Here is a 20048-nt window from a genome sequence, read left to right as displayed (position 1 = left end):
AATATTATATGATTTTAGAGAACCTAAACTCATCTAATCCCTCGTATACTGGGAGGACACAACAAAAATTTAAGAGGATAAGATGACTTTAGGATCTTCCATAGCAAAAAATACGAATGATATAACGACTTAAACATAAAGGCTCGAGTGTTACAACTATTCATCTAGAATTTAAATAATGATCGATCTATATAATAGTGTAATCAATGTCACATTGTCGGATGTCTAAAAATATATTGAAAGTTCATTGGATAATGCGACATATAGACTCTAGATGAATAATATTACTCATTTTGAATGCACAAGATTATCATAAGCAAATATGTGAATTTTATATATCTTAAATATACAAAACATACAATATTGCAAATAGTGTGCAGAAATATAGAATGGTCAGTCAATATACACATTGATTTTTTTTAGATAATTTACAAAATTCATATAAAAAGAGAGAATGAAAAATATCCACAATATACGGCTCTCTTTAAAATGTGTATACTCTTCTCTCATATGCCTCACAGCAAATGGAGTTTCGACTGTTTTAGTTGAAGAAGAAAAGAAGATAAAATTATTAAGATTCAAAAAGAAAATCATCATTAAACCAAAAGCATCTTCAAATAATGTTAATCAAGCAAAATAACAAGTTATAATGACTTGTGCAAAGATTTAAAAAGCAAAAAAAAAAATAATATAAAATAAAATAAGGTTAAAATTTACCGTCCTCGTCAATCTTGACAACCATAGTCGACTTGTCTCGAGCATACTATACTCACAACATCCTTGACAACATTCAGTCGATGGAGGGCCTAGATCTTCTGCCAAAGAAGGCCAAAAGAACCCGTACGCCTAACAGTTACAGCGGCTAGCTAACTTGGTTTATCTCTACTTCGAAAATAAAAGGAAGATGCTCGGAATATGCTTTCCGAGGCTTACCCTTCAAGCTATCGAGCCCAAAAATGGCTAACCACCTCGCAACCTGCGTGCGCGCACACATTGAGACACACACAAACAACACACATGCATGTAAGGATCAGTACTAGGAAACAAAACCCATTAAATGACTTGCATCTCCCAACGCTCCCTCAAACAGTATCTACATAACTCATATTACATCATCATTCATCCCCCACAAACTCTCCTTTAAATAATGAAAACTGAAAATCTTCTCTAAGATCCCATTCACCATGATTTTTAGTAAAGCATCTTCAGTTCTCTCTCAATCTCAACAAGAAGAACTTGTTCAAAAACTTGAAATCTTCAAGATTCAAGGCAGAGATAAACAAGGACATGCCATACTTCGCATCATAGGAAACCTTTTCCCTGGTAATTCCCGCTTATTATAGCACTAAACGGTTAGCATTGTGTGTGATGAGGCCACAATTTTGTGTCTTAAATGATAAATGAAGACTTTTACAAACAATATTTATGAATTTTATAGGATGGTAAGAAAGTGAATAATCCATTTCTTTCTTACCGTCCTATCCTTCTCTAAGTATTGCAGAATCAATATAGAGGTTCTTCTTTCCAAAAGAAGTATAAGAACAGAATCGCTGTCCTTGGTAACTATCACTATGCTATCAACATAAATAAATTTCACCGCTTTCCACTCAATTTTCTCTCTCCTTGGACAGGTTATTAACCGTCTCTTCATATTACTAATATTTTCCTTTGTTTATTGCTATTTATATTAGCGAGGATTGTGAATGTGGAGGCACTGAAGAAATACTTGGAAGAACAAATTTTTCCAAGCTTAAGTGAGAGGCCATACTCAGTGGTGTATGTGCACACAGGGGTAGATAGAAGTGAGAACTTACCTGGAATATTAGGTTTAAGATCAATCTACAAGGCCATTCCAATCAATATCAGAGAAAATCTGAAGGCAGTTTATTTCCTGCATCCTGGCTTTCAGTCCCGACTCTTCCTCGCCACCTTTGGACGTCTCCTCTTCCCAGGATGGTAACTGACAACTAAACAGTCTTTTTACGTAACTCGCAATGAAGCATCATCCACTACAAAATAATCTGTCCATACCTACAGAAAATTTCTGACTGAAACATTGTTTCGATTTCAGTCAGAATTGCTGTCGGTCCTAGAAGGCTTTCGACTAAAAGGTCTCAAAATGGAAATGAAATCGGTGCTCTCAAAAACATTAATTTTCTAATCTATTTTTCAACGGAATATTCCATCTCGGAATTTCTGTTCCATCAATATTTGTTTAAAAAAAAAATAATAATAAAAAAGCTTTAATTGCAAAAGATTCAAAAGGCTATCAGATTATCCAGAAGTCAGTATAGCAAGTTGAAATGCATCCCTTTAAAAGAAAATGCCTGATAGAAAACTACTTTTCCCTGTGTTAGTATAAGTAGTGGACTGGAAGGGTCTCACAAAATTTGTGAATAATAAATGGATAGTAGTTTTGAATGTATGGTTAAAATTAAAGTTTGACTTTGCCTGAAAATTATAAGTAACTAATAAGTTTACCCAAACATAGGCTCAATGTGGTTTATTAAACTAAGGGTGTAGGGTGTACATTACTGATGCTGGGATTCAGCTTTAACAGGTTTTATTGGAAGCTGAGGTACATTAACAGGTTGGAATATCTGTGGAATAACATAAGGAGGAAAGAAATTGAGATTCCAGAATTTGTGCATGAACATGACGAGGAGCTCGAGTACCATCGAGCCATGGACTATGGATTGGAGAGCGATCACCCAAGAGCATATGGATCCCCTAGTCTTGACACTACAGTATTCACCTACTCCATGAGGTGTATTGGTTAAGTATAGTGTGACTGTGATAGTGATTGACATCAATGGGCTGACTTCGGCTCTTGAGCCCTCTGTTGTCTCAATTGGTGTGGCAATGTACCCTTTTTTTTTTTTTTTTTTTTCNNNCCCTTTTTTTTTTTTTTTTTTTTTTCCTTTTTTTGAACCCCTGGATTGTAGATATGGTGTGTGAATAATGTAAGAAGAATAATTTACAAGAAAAAGGAAAAGAATCTCAAATTAGATTTGAAGAAGGATGGTATCTTTTTAATAATATTTTATCAGTTCTGTGATGAAATAATACACATTACAAACCATGAAAATTGCATTATTGTCACTTGTCCCCAAATTGCCTAGTATGTGGATAATCGTTTTTTCTTTAATCTTTATATACCAATCATTTCCAGATTTAAACTATGATCAATTATCTAAGAATCAGGCACTTCACATTCAATAAAGCCATCAAAACTCCAGAATCTGTTTATTTCAGTGGATGTCAAAGAAAATCTTAAGTTTAAAATCTAGGACAAAGTTCCATATATTTTCTTCTGAAAATGAAATATGTTTGACACAAAGATTAAAAGAAAGAAAATGAAATACAGTCCCCTCCATTTTAACCATCCAAACATTCTTCTCAAAAAATGAACCTAACAAAACTCGAAAAAGATAATATCACTAAAAATAGAGGGAAGAAGTATTGCCTACCCTGGTACTTTGGTGGCTATAAAACCTTCCCGATGGCAAACATATAAGTTCAACCACATTGATGGTGATAACTAGGCAGCTACCATCAAAGTGTCGCTAAAGTTTAGTATCGTGATTCCGCAAACACATATAAGACATTGAACATAAAAACACAGAATATTCAAGCTAATTATGTCCTAATGGACAGGCAAAGCATAATGCCGAAGCAGAAGCAAGCAGCGAAGTATATACAACTAAAAAATAAAAAAATGAACCAATTATAGAGATTTATATATCTATAAAATATACCTAACATGCAGAAAGTTAAGTTATATCTAGAAATCCATTAGATATAGTATTCTTTACTATAAGTGAAGGAATAATCAATTGAAGTTGAAACAAGGACACAATAATCAATACCATTTTTGCGAAATAACTGAAAACTATAACTTTGTACCCACAAAGGAAAAAAAGAACTTTCTGGTGAAACCAAAGATGGCAGTAACACAATAATATTGTGCTGAGTGTTTGTAAGCATAGACATCAAGGAAAGTAAAAACATTCTATTCTTACTAAGGTAATAAGGATAAATGCTCTCCAAGAATAATTTATTCAGGGAAAATGAAGGGTTTGAAGTGTGTGTCAAAATGAAACTTAAGTGTTGAATCATCTTATCTAAAACCTTAAGCTGTTAAGAGGGAGCCCGCATGTATTTAATTTACATCCTGTCTTTAACAAGCTACTCACATGTACGCGAGTTCACTCTTCCCACCAAAGCTTGACATGTGCACAATTTCAATTAATGGCTCCATAATTTCTCTGTTTTTCATCAGTGAGAAGAAATCAAAATTGTTTCTCACAAATTACGCCAGATTTATTTTCTACAGTAGGAAGGAGATAGAACTTCATAATTATCTACTATTAATGATTATACCTTATTGAAAATATAGACATCATTAATGATCTTATTTACATATTCTGTCAAAGGACTCGAGTAAATCAACCTCGACATTTTCTCTCTTTTTTTCCAAATAGATACTTCAAGATGGCAATGATTCCATTTCCATCATGGAAGTGATAGTGTCATAGACAAATGAGAAGTAAATGAGTACATACTATAGTGGAATCCACTTGATAATCGATCAATTTATTAATCTAGGTTTCACCTATAATTTTAAAAACAGCATTACCTATGTTATGTGATTGTTCAGCTTTGCTCAAAATACTCTCGAAAGGGGATTTATTTTAAAAGGCCATCTCAAGGTAGACAGTTAAAAAGGCATTTCTTTTATTTTGTTCTCCTAAAAATGCCTCTTTTCTATTTAAAATGTTTTAAATACCCTTTATTTCATTTAGAGCATAGACTGGTGCCCTCCAGTGTGTGAAAGTCAAGATGACCACAGGCCGGTCAAATTGAGACCCAGCCTTTTGAATAAGATTTAATAGTTTAGGTAGGATGCCCTCACTTTTGTTGATATTCCAAATTATTCTCAGCCTATTCAAAAGGCTTCGTTGCCTTTGTTACATTTTAGGTCAATCTCTGTGTTTTTCTTGCTTAAATTTTTTGGCTTCATCGCCTTCTTCAAACATTCAGGCCTATCTCATAACTTTTCTCAAGCTTGAAAAATTTTACTGCCTGTACTCATGTTTCGCGGAATCACTCATAAATTTTCTTCCAAGGGAAGAAATAACACAGCTTTGACTTTTTGTCAATGCTGGTCGTGGTTAAAAACCTAAAACTTACAAGAGCCAAATACCAGTTGAATTTGTTACAGCATAATTTTGTTATGGCTGCTTAGCACTTGAATAACCTATTCAATTCAAACAGAACATACATTCCAAACCCCAGTGACAAAAATAGAAAAAATTAACAGCATTCCAAATGCAGTCTTGGGAGCTGGAGTTACTCCACAGCTTCCAAGTCCACAGCTTCCAAGTACGGTATTCAGTACCTCAATGCAGCTCAAGAGTTCCAGAAGTGCTGCTCAGCTCCAGAGCTATTCATATTTCTTCAAATCTGGTATACAGCTTTTTCCTTATTGAACTAAAGAACAATGATAAATTTACAATTCTTCAGAACTTTACAGGCTTAAGGAACGTAGATGAAAGTCTCACACGGATTAGAATAAGTCTACAACCAGGAACAATTTTATAGAGCAGGAACAACCAGGTACAATTTTATAGAGCAGGACCACAAAAACTACAGCTCTATCTACATTTTACAGAGGAGAATCTATCATTGGGTTTTAATCTACATTTTTTCCCATATCAGTTAACCCACTAACGATCCTGCTACACATATTTCCTGTACAAAATGATCGTCAGTCAGAACAACCAAAGGCACTGAAATTTCCTTTTTTAAAGCATTATTAAAGTGGAAATTTTCAACAACAGGAGGGTTTGAAATCTATTTATGGAGTTGGTTGATGAACGCCATCAGTATTGCGATGAAATCGTCTAAGAAATTATTTTAACAAGGCATTGAACGACAGATAGTACTTCACTTAACAACATAATTCAAAAGCGTTTCGATATACATTATACAATAAGCTCGACAAGATACACAAGTCAATTAATAACAAAGGGAAACAACAGAACTCACATGATTAACATGGATTTGGAGTAATCCAAATTGGCCAGTGTGAAATTCGACGATTAAACGGCAATGGTTCAATACTTCCATCCTCCAAATTGTAAAACCCAACATCATGATCTCCACTGATTCCGTGATTTCCATCATAATTTGCCTCGGAATAATCATCCGCAAAGTAAATCCTGTTACCTTTACAACCTGGATAATCAGTCGCCAATATCGCCAATGATGAATTCTCCCCCAGAAATAACACTCTATCTCCCAAAGTCATGATTCTCTCCCACTTCGGCCCACTCAAGTCCAACCTCCACACGCAAAACTTCACTGTCTTGTACACATTGTCAGACTGATGTTCCAAATGCTCGGAATCAGTGTCAAGCTCTAAGTACCGCGTGATCAACAATAATTCTCCCATTGCATCCACCAAATACTGCATATCCCCGCCAATTTGCTGCTGCATTTTGATAAATGAAACCTTAGGACAATCTGCATCCTTCACGTCACAAATGGCAATTGACCCGAATTTATTCACAGCATAAAATGAGTCATTAAAATAAATTACATCCTCACAATATGATCGCGCTTCATCAATGAATTTCCAGGAATTTTCTCCCTTTTCACAATATGCCAGATCTCCGTGCCAATTAAGAATCGCCAAGGCAGTGAAATTCGAGTCATTGTAAGGGTTGTGAGAGAGAATGACCTTTTTAATAAAAGAGTCGCGCATTTTCCTTAGACTACAAGTATAGACCTCAGCGCCTGGAGACCGGAGCGTGTATTCACCGCCTACACTGTAGAAATCGAAATTTAAGACATTTGGAAAAGTTGAAGGCGCTGGGAGATTAACTTTGGCGCGTGTGATGGGGTTAATGAGGAAAATAGAAGGGGATTCGTCGTTAAGAATGAGCCAGCCGTGGGAGGAGCCGACGCGGCGGCGGCTTAAGGAGGCTTCTGGCAGCGTGAGAAGGTGTAGCTTGTTACTAAGAGCATTCAGGAAGGCACGCCGATGAGGGAAAAGCGCGGATCGGCTCGGCCGGAGCATAAGCCAGGGGAATTCGCGTGGAAGATGGCGAGGAGTTAGCGGAGCAGCGGCGCGCCAGCTTGAGCAGACGGCTCGGAATCGGATGTGATCGGCTTGTCTACGGAGGTTTCCCGCAATAGTCTGGAGGAGCTCCGGCGTTAATTCCGACCAGTCAACGATGATAATGGTGGTGGACATGTCTCTGACTGCTGAATTGTTGTGGCGAATTTCGAAGAGAATTTTTTTCTTATTTAAATATATTCTTAGCGAAAATGCCAGCAGGTCGTTTTCAAAAATTTAAACAAATTAACTTAGGATGTCATCGATTTCTTAAAGATGTAGTAAGTTAGTATTCAATTATTATTATTATTATTATTATTATTATTATTATTATTATTATTATTATTATTATTATATAAACACACACACAAAAATGGACCTAAGTATTTGTACCTTATTTCAAAGCATGATAATAAATTTCGGGATAAAAATCGACATAAAAAACAATATATGATAATTAATAGAAGATTGAGAATACGAATGCAATATAAAAAGATGAGGCACGTGTTTGGACCTTTAATACAAATTTAAATGTAACACATTTATTAAAAACTATTACGTGAATATAATTAATTACTTATTCCTAAATTTTCATCACAAAAAATTAAGGGTGCATTCCCCGAACATGTGGTTATGGTCCCTAGCCGTCAAAATTGAGGTTCGTATTTCCAATCTATTTAAATGTGTGACATAGGTTCCCATGTGATCGAAAATGTTAACGCAAAAGGCCAAAATTGCATCGACTTTGAGTTGAATTTTTTGAGAAAAATGTCAAGTGGTTATATTCTCTTAACTTTATGTCACGTAAAAAATACATGCAATCGTATCATTCATGTTGACGTTTTGGTTCAAATGATGAAAACTGATATTCATAGATTTAAATAAATTGGAGATTTATAACCACACCACATAGAACTTTGGGAAGCCCAACTCTAATTTTTCCTTTAAAGTGAAGCAACAATGAAGTAAATCATCGAGCGAAGGTGAATGCAATTACCACTAGTTGTGTTCAATTGCCGAAAATTACTATGAAACTATCGGGTATAGCGAAGGATATCGAGAAAGAGCAAGAAAAGGCAACTACTCCCACTCCCTAAAATTCACTTGCCAAACTATACGTGCATCCCATCCCATTTCTAGATAGGATGAAAGCCAACAAGGGAAAAGTAAGATTGACGGAATTCACAATTTTGGGATCGTTTGAGTAAACTATATATGATGCGGAGCAGTTACAAGAGAAAAATCGAAAATCAATTGAAGAAGAGAAGAAATAAGAAGGATTTCTAAAAACACACTTAACTTTCAAATCAATTGCTCTGGATTTTGTTTAGGTTGAACGAATCCATCGACTCGTGTCAAATACGAATGCCCCACTTGATAAACTTGGCTACGTCTTTCTATAGGATAAGACATATCAAAGTAGCTAGTTTCTCATCCCAACTATTGGGGTCGTTGCTCTGGATGTTGTTTAGGTTGGCGCGAATCCATTGACTCATGTCAAACACAAATACCTCACTTGATAAACTGGGCTACGTCTTTCTATGGAATAAGACATATCAAAGTAGCTAGATTCTTTAATACAAAAACCTCATAGGTTGCCAAAGACGGGAGTCAGTGCATATGAATGTCAATATCCCCTTCGAAGCACCTTAAAGTGTTTGCATACATCCGTGGACCGGGAACCATCACATTATTGAACTTAAACAAAGCTAAAGAATCGAACATTGAAGGCAGAAATTGATGGGAAGAAGAATATCTTTTCATTATTTTCTTCTTCGAAGCAATGGAGTACCTATTAGTCTAAGATTCTAACGGCGATTAAATTTGAGACATGTCAAAAATATAGTCCGATACTTTCCGCCTAACTAGATGAGCAAACTTAGTGTTTCCTCTACACTTCTGTGATCTATTATTGGAGAAAAACTTCAACGAAACAATCTTATTTGTACACGTGATAGAAATGTACACTTCTATACTCTGAAGGATTCGAACCAAGACATTTAGGAGTCACGTGGGTAAGAGAGAAAAAAAGTCGACGGACGGATCTACACCAAGTGTTGTAATTTGCGTGGTTCGAATTTCAATATATTGTATTCTAAGTTGACATTACGTGTGCATATCAGACTGTCTCACTAAAGTATTTTTTGTCATTAACAATAAGCTGCTTATAATATTTTAGAAATTCATTTCAACTACGAGTGTTGAACTATTGTAATCCCTTAAGCTTCTTTAAGGATCAATTTGGAGGACTACATCACCAATCAACTCTTGGTGGCAAGTTATTAAACAAATATTTAACATCGAGAGGTCCTACTAACAAAATTACGCATAATAAAATAATATTATGTTGTTGTTTGATTGAAATTAAAATTAGATTTTTAGTAGATTTTGTAACGATTTAAAAAATTTTGTCGTCATATTAAATTTTTTTAATAATAATAACAATATAAATTAAATTGGAAAATTTGTCGAGTGAAAATAATAAACGTTAATGAAATAATTAATTTTTTTTTAAAAGACAAGTTAAACGTCTCTTTTTGATAAGTACATTTGATGCACGTTTAGCTATTTTTTATGCTCAATTGAACCATTCGATATACCACGATGTAGTCCCCCAAACGTACTGCAAGATGACGTAGGTAATTTGTGGATTCGGCTAGCGTACGATCGTCGATAAATTTTTAAAGTTAGTATGTTATCGAAATTCTTGAATACTAATTTGGAACTGCCTACTTTGATTCCTCGTAACTTTTGCTACGGTTGGCTATTTTGCGCATTGTCAGTGATGTGAAAAACAAGGTCGTGAGCAATTCAAAATGATATTAAAAATATAATATTTCGATTCCTTTTGATATTTCGTAATGATAGCTAAAAATATTTTTAAAAAAAATAATTGACTTTTCAAATTTTAAATTGCATAAATTATTGTCGCGTTTAATACCTATACCACCCGACTGAGTCACCGAGAGAATTACACTACTAGCGACACCATCTGCATGATTGTAATGATCATGCCATGGATAAGTTTTAAATTAGAATTCAAATTCCTAAAATTTTACTTCAAGTCCGTGCTTTAGAAAATGCCAATAAATTGAGATATTCAAATGAATTAAACGCCACGTCAGACCTTGCAAGAAAAGTTTTTTTTCTTTCAACTTAAATAAGCAAGTAGATCGATTATTTCTAAATCTTAAATCTTGGAGGTAAAGATTTCTCCCTTTCTACTCTTTTCTTAAAGGTTGAACCCCAACCTTAAAAGCTCCCATTCCCGCCCCTAAAGTATCATGAGAAAGGTAAATCGTGAGATGTGCTCCAATAGATCAGAAAACAAGAGTTTGCCCGTACACTAGTATCCACAAAGAGTCCAATTCCATATCTCAGGAATCGAACTCTCACACTGCGGCTGTCAGCAAGATTGAGACTACCTCACTCCTATCCTTTGCACCCCTGAGTTATGCCCGGAAGCACTTTTCTTGATCCCATATGAGGCCTTATTGAACGATAATAAGCCTCTTGTACTGGGTATAAGCTTATGCAACTAGTCGTGAAGTATAATGAAATGAGAATTGAAACTATAGTTTTTGAAAAAAATTTCGTTTTGTCGACACCTGATTTGAGTTTGTGTTGATTTTGTATTTGTATGTTTATTGCAGGTCCTAAACAAGAAGGGTGGTTATACTGCATAAACTACATATTTAAACGACTGCTCGCTCCCTCAAGAAGTGATCAGAGTACAATTACGAAGTGTTAACGTGAAATAAATGGCCAATAACCTAGGGATCCAATCGCTAACACTAATTGTCCACTATTAGGTTTTACAAAATACAAACACAAACTCTAATCAATTGTCAACAATTTCGATTTTCCTTTCTTTATGCTTCGCGACTAGTTACTTATGCTTATACCCAATACAATAAGCTTATTATTGCTTAATAAGGTCTCGTATGGGATCAAGAAAAAAGTAGAAAAGGAGAAATTTTTACCTCGAAGATTTAAGATTTTGGAATATTCGAGCTACTTGCTTTTTTAAGTTGGAAGGGTTAAAAAAAAGGAAAAAAGAGGAGGAACACATTTCTTGCAAGGTTTTATGTGGTGTTTAATTCATTTGAATATAGAATACATAGGCATTTTCTTAAACACGAACTTGAAGTAAAATTTTAAAAATTTGAATTCTATTTTAAAACATACTCATGATCATCACAATCGAGCGGGTGGTGTCGCTCGTGGAATAATTCTCTTGGTGATAAAGAAAGGGCTTGAAATGACTCAATTTAGGTATTAAACGTGGCAATAATTCATGCAATTTAAATTTTTAAAAGTAAATGATTTTTCTTTGTTTTTATCTCAAATTTCGAATCTTTACGAGATGTTGAATGAATTGAGATATTCAAATGAATTAAACGCCAATAAATTGAGATATTCAAATGAATTAAACGCCACGTCAAACCTTGCAAGAAAAGTTTTTTCTTTCAATTTAAATAAGCAAGTAGATCGATTATTTCTAAATCTTAAATCTTGGAGGTAAAGATTTCTCCCTTTCTACTCTTTTCTTAAACGTTGAACCCCAACTTTGAAAGCTCCCATCATCCTGCCCCTAAAGCAACGTGAGGGAGGTAAATCGCGGGATGTGTCATAATAGATCAGGAAACAAGAGATTGCCCATACACTGGTACCACAAAGAGTCCAATTCCATATCTCAGGAATCGAACCCTTGCACTGCGGCTGTCAGCAAGACTGAGATTACTCCACTCCTGTCCTTTTTATCCCTGAGTTATGCTCGGAAGCTCTTTTCTTGATCCCATATGAGGCCTTATTGAACGATAATAAGCCTCTTGTATTGGATATAAGCTTAAGCAACTAGTCGTGAAGTATAATGAAATGAGAATTGAAACTATAGTTTTTGAAAAAAAAAAATTGATTTTGTCGACACCTGATTTGAGTTTGTGTTGATTTTGTATTTGAATGTTTATTACAGGTCGTAAACAGGAAGGGTGGTTATACTACATAAACTACATATTTAAACGACTACTTGCTCCCTAAAGAAGTGATCAGAGTACAATTACTTATAAGTGCCAACGTGAAATAAATGGCCAATAACCTAGTAATCCAATCACTAACACTAATGGTCCACTATTAGGGTTTTACGCGATTACATGTTTAAATACCATTCTATTGCCTGTCTCGAGATCCTAAGGTTGCTCTCGATATGTGGTGTATACATTACTAACCGTTGGAGCATAGAAATTGTTCACGACTTGTAATAAACATTCAAATACAAAATCAACACAAACTCTAATCAGTTGTTGACAATTTCGATTTTCCTTTCTTTATGCTTCGCGACTAGTTACTTATGCTTATACCCAATACAATAAGCTTATTATTGGTTAATAAGGTCTCGTATGGGATCAAGAAAAGAGTAGAAAAGGAGAAATTTTTACCTAGAAGATTTAAGATTTTGGAATATTCGAGCTACTTGCTTATTTAAGTTGGAAGAGGGAAAAAAAAAAAAAAAAAAGGAGGAACACATTTCTTGCAAGGTTTGATGTGGTGTTTAATTCATTTGAATATCTCTATACATAGGCATTTTCTTAAACACGAACTTGAAGTAAAATTTTATAAATTTGAATTCTATTTTAAAACTCATGATCATCACAATCAAGCGGGTGGTGTCGCTCGTAGAATAATTCTCTTGGTGATAAAGAAAGGGCTTGAAATGACTCAATTTAGGTATTAAACGTGGCAATAATTCATGCAATTTAAATTTTTAAAAGTAAATGATTTTTCTTTGTTTTTATCTCAAATTTCGAATCTTTACGAGATGTTGAATGAAATCAAAATACTATATTTTTTAATACTATTTTGAAGTGCTCACGGCCTAACAAAAGTTGCGGATCATCAAAGTAGGCTGTTCAAAACTTATATTCCGAAAATTTCAATAACATGTGAAATTTAAAAATTTGCCAACGTTCGTACGCCAGTCAAATTTACGAATTGCCTACATCATCTTGATGCTCGTTTTGAGGACTACATCATGAATATATCGAATGGTCCAAATGGACTTCAAAAATAGTTAAGCATGCATCAAAAAAATGTTTCAAAGAAACATTTAACTCGTCTTTTATTTAAAAAATTTCAATTATTTCATTATTTTCATGTGATAAACATTCCAATATAATTTATATAATCTTATTATTATTATTATTATTATTGTTGTTGTTGTTGTTGTTAATTTATCTATCCCCTTAAAATGAATTTCGTCCCCGAGATAATGTAAGGGAAGAGTTTTGGGTATTATGCCATCATCTCATCTTCTCGCACCCACGTTTTCTCCTCTACAGCGTTGCTTTTTCATAATATTTGGACCAACATTAAGAAGTTTCTTGTTGTCTGGCATCAAGATTTTCACGAGTTTCTCTTTGAAAGTTAAATCCAGCAGAATATCTATCGAGTTTCTGATAGGAGAAGTTAAGGGTCCGAAAATGTACTTCCAAAGTGCAGATATATGAAATACATTATGCATTCTTTTTATTTGTTTGGATAATTTTAGGGCAAGTTCGATAGTGATTATAAGAATTAATTTTTTTGACATAACGTGGGTTTTACCTGTGAATGAAGAAGTCAAAAATGACGACTGGAATAATGAAATAACGGTTAAAAAATTGATTTTTTTTGTGAAAAATTACTACCAAACGAAGGCTTAATCTATAGGCCATCTCTCAGACTTTTTCCAACATTTCAAAAGGGCCAATATATTAAAATCTATGTATAATAACAAAATTTAATTATAGGCGTTGATGTAGGTGTCGACACGATAAGCCTCATTACTTTGGTTATTTCGTTCACATTTTTAATTGTGAATTGATGTTACTTTGTTTGCATTGAGCTTTCGTTTTAAACTAGGACAACGAACACAACTGGAATTCAAGGTAACAAAACATTAAACTACAAACACAATCCAAATATTACCTCATGACAATAGGATGACACTCGATGACCGTTATATGCATATTAGTCTAAAGAATCACGGGAAAACCTAGGCTCTGATACCACGTTTGTCACGCCCCCGACTTTTTGAATATTAATTAAGCAAATAAGGTTGAATAAAATAAAAAAATTGGCAAATTTTAATTCAACTCTAGTAGCTCAATTAATATTTAAAAAGTTTGGATGTGATAAATTTTGAAAATAATTGATAAAATATATAGTTAAAATTAATTATTGACTTTGACTTAAATCAAAATCTAAAATTTAATCCCTACCAAACATGAATTATATATCTACAACACACAAAGAAATAGATTTGTACTTGAATATGAACTCCTTTATATCATTACGACAAATTCGTTTCGGTAAACATTAAACGTTGTTAAGAATTTCGATGGGAAAGAAATTTTGGTTTAATCCAAAAATGCCTCTATATCAAGTCTTTATTTGATAATGATTAAAATCACATTTTAAATAAATTTTGATAAAAGTCGAAGAATTATACGATTAAAAACTTGTGGATCTTATCAAATATGCTGTTAAATTTAATTATTGACTTCGATTTACACTAAAATCTATATCTTAATTGGGTAAAATATCCAAATTTATTTTATATTTTAATGAATGTGGGTCCCATCGATTCCATGTAGAGATTGAGTCCGACTCCTAACTAAATACTGAAACATCATCTTGCCATAATTTTCGTGAGATACAATTTCCTTAGTTATCCACCAATTGACTCATCATCATAATTTTGAAGTGTAACAGTTTTAGTATAAGCTGGTGCAGTACACTCAGGATTCTATGTTCTTTGTTACCTATATATTGAATTTTTTTTATAATTTATATTTGATAATTCTAACTCGACTACGGTGAGCAAGTGACATGAGGAAGTTTTGAATCAATAATCTCTTCGATTTTTTTTGGCAATTTTTTATTCCCGAAAGAGAAATTAATTTTTTTTTTTTCAAGAAATCGATATATCTTCTCGGGTTTTTCGTATTTCAGACTATACTTGTTCATAAATTCAACAAGGTATTTATTTTTTCACTCTTTTTTTCTCTCAGTTTGCTGTCAACATTACTCATTAATTTGGAACCCACATGTTTTTTTAAATATTTTGATGGAATTTTTCTTCTTTTCTTGACTCTTACTTCTTGGATATCGTATGGCAAGTTCTTTTGTATTTTTCATCATCGTTATTATTATTTTTTTTTGAGTCATAACTTAATAAATTGTAATATCGTGGGAAGAAAGTTCCATATTAGTTCGAACTCCTATTCAATTAAACAAAATGTACTAATTTAACTCACTTCAGCATCATAATATGCATGCAAGTAGTTGAAATATCTGTAAAACCAATTATATTTTCAGGAAAAAAAATAAAAAAAAAAATTGCTGGTGTTAGATAGCATGTGTAGAGATAAACAAATCCAGTCCAGGATTTTCTTTTAGGAATAATTACAGAATAATTTAATTTACTGATATAAGCCAAGTAGTATGAAAGCCTATTTGCAAGTGATTTTTAGAATTGATTTTTTGATTGTTAAGAGAAAAGTGGAATTCACTTGTGAGAGAAGAAGTCAAATATGACGGTTGGAATAATGAAATAATGATCAAGAAATTAATTTTTTGGATGAAAAAATCACTTCTCAACAGGCTCTGAATATTGTACAAGAAAAAAGTGGGTTGTCATAAATATATCTTTGAAGTTTATTTGGGATGTGTATATAAACAAGTAGAAACGTGGGTAAGTACTAGTGAATCTCATGATATGTGTTGATAAAAAGTCATCCGCTTAGTATCTTCTTAACTTGCCAAATCTTAGTGAAATTATAGTAAATTCATTTTGTTTCGAGCAAGAATTATCTTCTTTATTATTATCATGATTCATGTGTTGCTAAATGCAATTTCACATTGAAAAAAAAAATGTCCTTGGTGTAGGAAACAGAAATTTAATATGGACGAGACAAGAGATCCGGTCACTGTTCGAATCGACAATGTACTCGATGGCTTGCCTTGTACATTCTCGAAGCATTCAATCTCCAGAGTCGATAATGATAAACGCAGAATGAATCAGAATGTTTATGATCCTCGGATACTTTCCATTGGTCCTTTTCACCATGGTAAAGATCAATTATGCAAGATGCAGCAACACAAATACATGTAACTAAAGCTTCTTCTTAAGCGTAGAAATGAATCCACTGTGAATAAGTATGTCGCAGCAGTGAGATCTATGGAAGAAAAAGCGCGGAATTCTTATGCCGAACCCCTCAAGTTTAACCAAGATGAGTTTGTCGAGATTCTGCTTCTTGATGGGCTTTTCATCATTGAGTTACTTCGTAGAATTTACATGCTTGACGACGACGAAAATGATATCATTTTACAACGACGAGGGATTGGTTGCCAGTTATATCATGATTTATTGTTGTTAGAGAATCAAATTCCTTTCTTTATTCTTGAACATTTGTTCAATGTGACGAAGTCTCAACACCCGGACGATAATATTGGTTTACTAATCCGGGAATTTTTTGGTGAAGCGCCCCATTGGTCGGATGATTCAGGAGAAATCTTGGAATTTTCGACGAAGGATGCTGACCATCTTCTTGGTGTGGTGTATGAGAATTGGTGTTCATATAAACTCGTTGAAGATGAAGAAATTGAAGTAGCCGACAATATAAATCCTACCTCAGAGCTGCAAAAGGCAGGAGTCGTGTTCGAAAGCGATAGAGAGAGTATGTTTTGGGACATTAGGTTCATTAACGGGGTGATGAAAATCCCAACTTTTGATGTCACAGTTGACACTGAGACTCTCTTCCTAAATTTGATAGCATACGAGGACTTATTTCCAAGTGGTCGTCCGAGGTACTTCATGGACTACTCATTCTTTTGGAGTTGTCTCGTAAATTCCTCGGAGGATGTCGGAGCGTTGCGCCGCTGTGGAATCATTAACAATTATCTAGTGGATGATGAGATGGTTCACCAAATGTTCAACCGGATTGGAAGTTATGTCTCCGTATCTTTTGATTTCAGCTATTTCGACGTGTTTCACAAAGTGAATATATATTATGGGTGTAGGTGGTGCAGATGGATGGCAAACTTAAAGCGTAGCTTCAATACTCTTTTATTTTAGATATTATCTTGTTATTTATTGACACGAACATCTAAAATTCGTGCTTAATTTTCAATGTCTTGGTGGAAACAGTAGTGTCGCAATCGTATTTCTTTTCATCTACACTTGGAATGGATCATATTATATATGTTTAGTAACGTAGATTGGACAGTAGCTGACAGTATTAAAGAAAAAAAATATTAAAATCTTGTCAATTGCAAACTCAAAACCGCATATCAAACATTCATAAAGCATTTCTATCAATTAAAGTCTATATTGAAATAGAAAAACTTCAATTACCTGTAATCGTATACAAACTAAAAACAGTAACAAACACGACAATATTTGTAGCAATCGAAAATTTTCATATTTTAAAAGAAATAGTTTTTCCCAAATTCTTGTGAGGAAGAAATTCGTGTTGGTACAAGTTTTCTCCAATTTATGTGCTTTAAGTTGGTTATGTAATTAAGTTTGCTCAATTATTCTAGCCTGTGTTAATTATGTGTCACTTATGAAAATTTATTTTGCGATAAATTATATGCAGGTTTAAGCTATGTTTTATCGTCAAATTGTATTAGAGTTAGTACTATTACATAAGTTGTTATTCAGTTAAAACTTCTAGTTTCTATCGAATATATGATATCAAGAGATGAAATATTTAACTGTTGTAATTGTGAGCATTACTATTCCAAATTGGACTCTAATAGAAGTTTAAATTATTTCATGGATATATATATATATGTATATGTATGTGTATATATATATATATATATATGTACATGTATATATATATATATATATATATATATATATATATGTACATGTATATATGTACATGTATATATATAAAAAAATGAGATAAGCCCAAATTTTCTAATTGCTTCGTCTTTATATATATATATATGTATATGTATATATATATATATATATACATGTACATGTACATATATATATATATATATATATATATATATACATGTACATATATATATATGTACATGTACATATATATATATATATACATATACATATACATATATATATATATAAAGACGAAGCAATTAGAAAATTTGGGCTTATCTCATTTTTTAACAAGCATGATAGAGTCTTAATTACCAGAAATTTAGGGAGATTAGTGATTGATTTAATTCCAAAATCTAGAACTCCTAGTTGAATTGAAATTCATCGAAATCAAGAAGGAATTTCAGCCATTTAGAATTCCATTGTAACCAAACACAAGCACAAGCTTGGCTATAAGGCCTGTTTGATTGGCTTATTTGATTACAACATTTTCTAGGGAATTCCATTTCCACCTTTTCCCCCACACATGAGCATTTTTAGCAATAGGGACAAATTTTATCCACGATTATAGAAAATTATATCCCTTTAATTAACAATTTTCATGAAAAATAAAGTCAAACGAATACCAAAAAATCCAAATTTTTAATATTTTTCAGGTGAAAAATTATGCTAAGCAAACACGTTTAATTAACAATTCCAGGGAAAATAAGTTCTAAACAGATCAATTCTCGAAAATTCATTTTCTTTCTATCCAAATTCCACTCTTACAATCAAACAGACCCTAACTGAAAGAAAATGGGGGATAATTATATTTGAGAAGAGGAGAGAAAAGGAAAATAAAGGCACTGCATAAATTTTCAGAGTTGGCACTTTTGAAGTCCACACACACGGTGCCCAATTCCTAAGACATTTTTCAAATGAGGTAAAGTCAAACCCAGTTTAATTTTAATTTATGTTATATTTCAATATATATAAATGTAGTTATATGTTATATGTGGCTCCTTATGGGGTTTGAATATGAGCTGGTAGCATAATAGTGCAACGAAAATGTGAAGTTGGTGGCGTAGTAGTACACCAAATTTTAGTATGTCGCCTGATCATTGATATGCTTATTTATTAAAAGTTTGAATGACTTGAATTTATTCTTAAATATGATATGTTTGGATTTGACGTGTGTTCCAGTCTATTGAGTGTTTTTATGAAAATTCAACCCCCCTAACTATTTCAAATTAAGGCAATCAATGGCGATGTGGATGAGAGCAGTGGTACATTGATGTGTACTCCAAAAGATATCATTTAAGTCATGTTTTGTTCGAATAATTGTTTAAATTTTGGAATATTTTAAATTATTTCTTGAAAGTTCGAAGATTGAATTGTTTGATGAAAATTGTTTCATGGTGGATAGGATATTTTTATTGTGGTTTATTTAGTTCATTTGAGTTGCCACACTAGTGTTTAAATATTTTCAATTTCTATCCCTAAGTTTAAAAATTCACCTCGACCAACATACTTAGAATTTTGAGGCGATTCTAGTTGGAGAAGGTAGCCATATGAGTTATCTATCTCTTGGATTTGGAATCATGAATTTTGATTGTGTAAAACTCAAGTTATGGACGTTTTTCCAAGGGCTGCAATAATGTACCCGAAAACAAATAGATCCGAATCTGAAAATAATTTTGACCATCTATCGATTGAATTTGCTTTTGAAATTTTAACCTGTAATTTTTCTGTGTAAGTTGCCTACAATTTAATTTTTGTAAATATTGGATTTCATTTAATAGCCGAACTTCATTTTTTTTATTTTTTTTTATTTTTATAAGAAGACTGTATAAGCTGAAAATCCAAATTTCTTTAGTTTTACAACGGATCCTCTGAAGCCTTAATGCTTCTATTCCAAGTTAATTTTCGCATTTTTATTAACAATCTTGGTAGAATTTCTCAAATTTTAGATCTTAGTAATGTCACGAGTCCGTAGAGCTCTGAGCGTTACAATATTTGTGGGAATTTGAAAGAATGCGACCTTGAGCA

The 20048-nt window shown here is 33.1% G+C and overlaps 2 protein-coding genes and 1 pseudogene across 4 annotated transcripts; 2 read left to right on the top strand and 1 right to left on the bottom strand.

The window, feature by feature from the left end:
* Positions 1–419: 419 nt before the first annotated feature.
* On the bottom strand, positions 420–7301 carry LOC111394469 (F-box protein SKIP23-like). 3 transcript variants are annotated; one of them, XM_023020306.1, is made up of 2 exons: positions 6052–7301; positions 420–976 (listed from the first exon to the last, which is right to left on the bottom strand). In XM_023020306.1, the coding sequence occupies exon 1, from the start codon at positions 7259–7261 to the stop codon at positions 6056–6058; it is 1206 nt and encodes a 401-aa protein (XP_022876074.1). In that variant the 5' UTR covers positions 7262–7301; the 3' UTR covers positions 420–976; positions 6052–6055. The 3 variants fall into 3 exon arrangements, with proteins under 3 accessions (XP_022876074.1, XP_022876073.1, XP_022876072.1); XM_023020305.1 differs by lacking the exon at positions 420–976 and adding an exon at positions 4923–5493; XM_023020304.1 differs by lacking the exon at positions 420–976 and adding an exon at positions 5570–5754.
* LOC111394470 (protein GDAP2 homolog) lies at positions 983–2870 on the top strand. The gene is made up of 3 exons (XM_023020307.1): positions 983–1323; positions 1692–1956; positions 2552–2870. The coding sequence occupies exons 1-3, from the start codon at positions 1185–1187 to the stop codon at positions 2778–2780; spliced, it is 633 nt and encodes a 210-aa protein (XP_022876075.1). The 5' UTR covers positions 983–1184; the 3' UTR covers positions 2781–2870.
* Positions 7302–16114: 8813 nt separating the features above from the next.
* LOC111394156 lies at positions 16115–17240 on the top strand (annotated as a pseudogene).
* Positions 17241–20048: the final 2808 nt, after the last annotated feature.

Source organism: Olea europaea, chromosome 5, assembly GCF_002742605.1.
Source record: "Olea europaea var. sylvestris chromosome 5, O_europaea_v1, whole genome shotgun sequence".
In the NCBI taxonomy this organism is placed as follows: Eukaryota; Viridiplantae; Streptophyta; class Magnoliopsida; order Lamiales; family Oleaceae; genus Olea; species Olea europaea.
This window is presented reverse-complemented; position numbering and strand designations above follow the sequence as displayed.